Raw genomic sequence first — 1,325 nt, 5'->3', positions numbered from 1 at the left:
GTACTAGTCACCATCATCCTGTACTAATACTTTTATGTTTTTAATCTTATAATCCCAACTGTTTCCCATCCAACTGTTAATTTTCAAAACAGAAACTACAGTCCCTCAATAACTCAATAATTAACATTTGTGTGTTTTAGAAAATAAAAACAACAAATAAATGACTAATGTTAGTTATCTTCATGTGATTGGTTATTACTATAAAAATCTTTGGAGATAACTATCTCCATTTATTCTCTGACTCCATTCTTCTCTTTCTAGTCACTGTATCCCATCTTTTTCTCAGTATGGCAGAGCCTGCTGAGCTGCTGCTCATCAAGGACCAGTATGAGTTGGCGTTTCACTCCCTGAGTCGTGGGCTAACAGCTGAAGAGGCCGGGAAAAGAGAGGAGGCCCTGGAGTATTACAGAAAGGGCCGACAGCACCTTACCCAAGGAGTGGAAGTTCCCACTGGGGGGGAGAGGCACCAGGGAGTGGCCTGGGACACGGCCAGGCAGCTTCAACAGAGAATGAGGGACACTCTGAGTACTGTAAACACCCACCTCTCTGACCTGGAGACCTCTCAGCTGACAACAGGAGGCCAGAGGGACCGACTGTTGATGGATCTTCCTCCTAATCTTTATCCAGACCTGGCACCTAACAGTCACCCTCCCCACAGCTCTCTCCACCATCTATACCCCACCATACCCCCTACCAACCAGAACACTACCCCAACCCCAAATACAGCCCCTGTCAGACCTGCTTCCCCTGCTCTACCACCCAGACGTATGCACCCTGCAGTGGCCCCAGAAACTATAGCCATGGCTCACCCAGGGGACCAGCCTCCAGCTTACACACCAGTGCCGACAGACGGGCACCGTAGCCTGGCTTATGGTACTGCTGGAGGTGGCCTTGAGTCAGGAAAGCAGACTGGAGCAGCAGCAAGACGAGATGGAAACGAGCTGCTTTACATTCCCTCTGGGGTGCAGATGTTTTTCGTGGCACCAGATGGACAGGTCAGCTCCCTGTCTAATCCAGGGTACCTTCGCATCATCGCATTTGATAGTGAGAGCAAGGTTTCAACTGCAGGAAGACCCTCAGCATTTCTACATGTAAGTACAGTATGCTATAATAAAGATTTACTATCATTCGTATCTGCTACTTGAGCAAAGCCTTTTCCCTGGGCATGTATCCTGGAGGTGTGTAGATGTGAACACCACTTGAACCACTTGATCACTATTAGTCCAGTTTTATAACTATGAGTCATTATGTTGGTCTGTATATGAGTTGTAGTCACAAAGAAATTTTCTGCTTATAAATGATGATTTTTTTTTCTACTTCATAAC

The 1,325-nt window shown here is 46.4% G+C and overlaps 1 protein-coding gene across 1 annotated transcript; it reads left to right on the top strand.

Moving 5' to 3' along the window:
• Positions 1 to 132: 132 nt before the first annotated feature.
• LOC111670207 (spartin-like) lies at positions 133 to 1,091 on the top strand (the record flags this gene model as incomplete). Its single annotated transcript, XM_023426839.2, has 1 exon — positions 133 to 1,091. A coding segment is annotated over exon 1 (804 nt), but the record flags the coding sequence as incomplete, so codon positions are not given.
• Positions 1,092 to 1,325: the final 234 nt, after the last annotated feature.

The sequence above is a fragment of the Seriola lalandi genome, unplaced genomic scaffold, assembly GCF_002814215.2.
Source record: "Seriola lalandi dorsalis isolate HSWRI2012SDOR001 ecotype SW California unplaced genomic scaffold, Sedor1 jcf7180002005632, whole genome shotgun sequence".
In the NCBI taxonomy this organism is placed as follows: Eukaryota; Metazoa; Chordata; class Actinopteri; order Carangiformes; family Carangidae; genus Seriola; species Seriola lalandi.
Note: the sequence above shows the minus strand (reverse complement) of the source record. Positions and strands in the feature narration are given on the sequence as shown.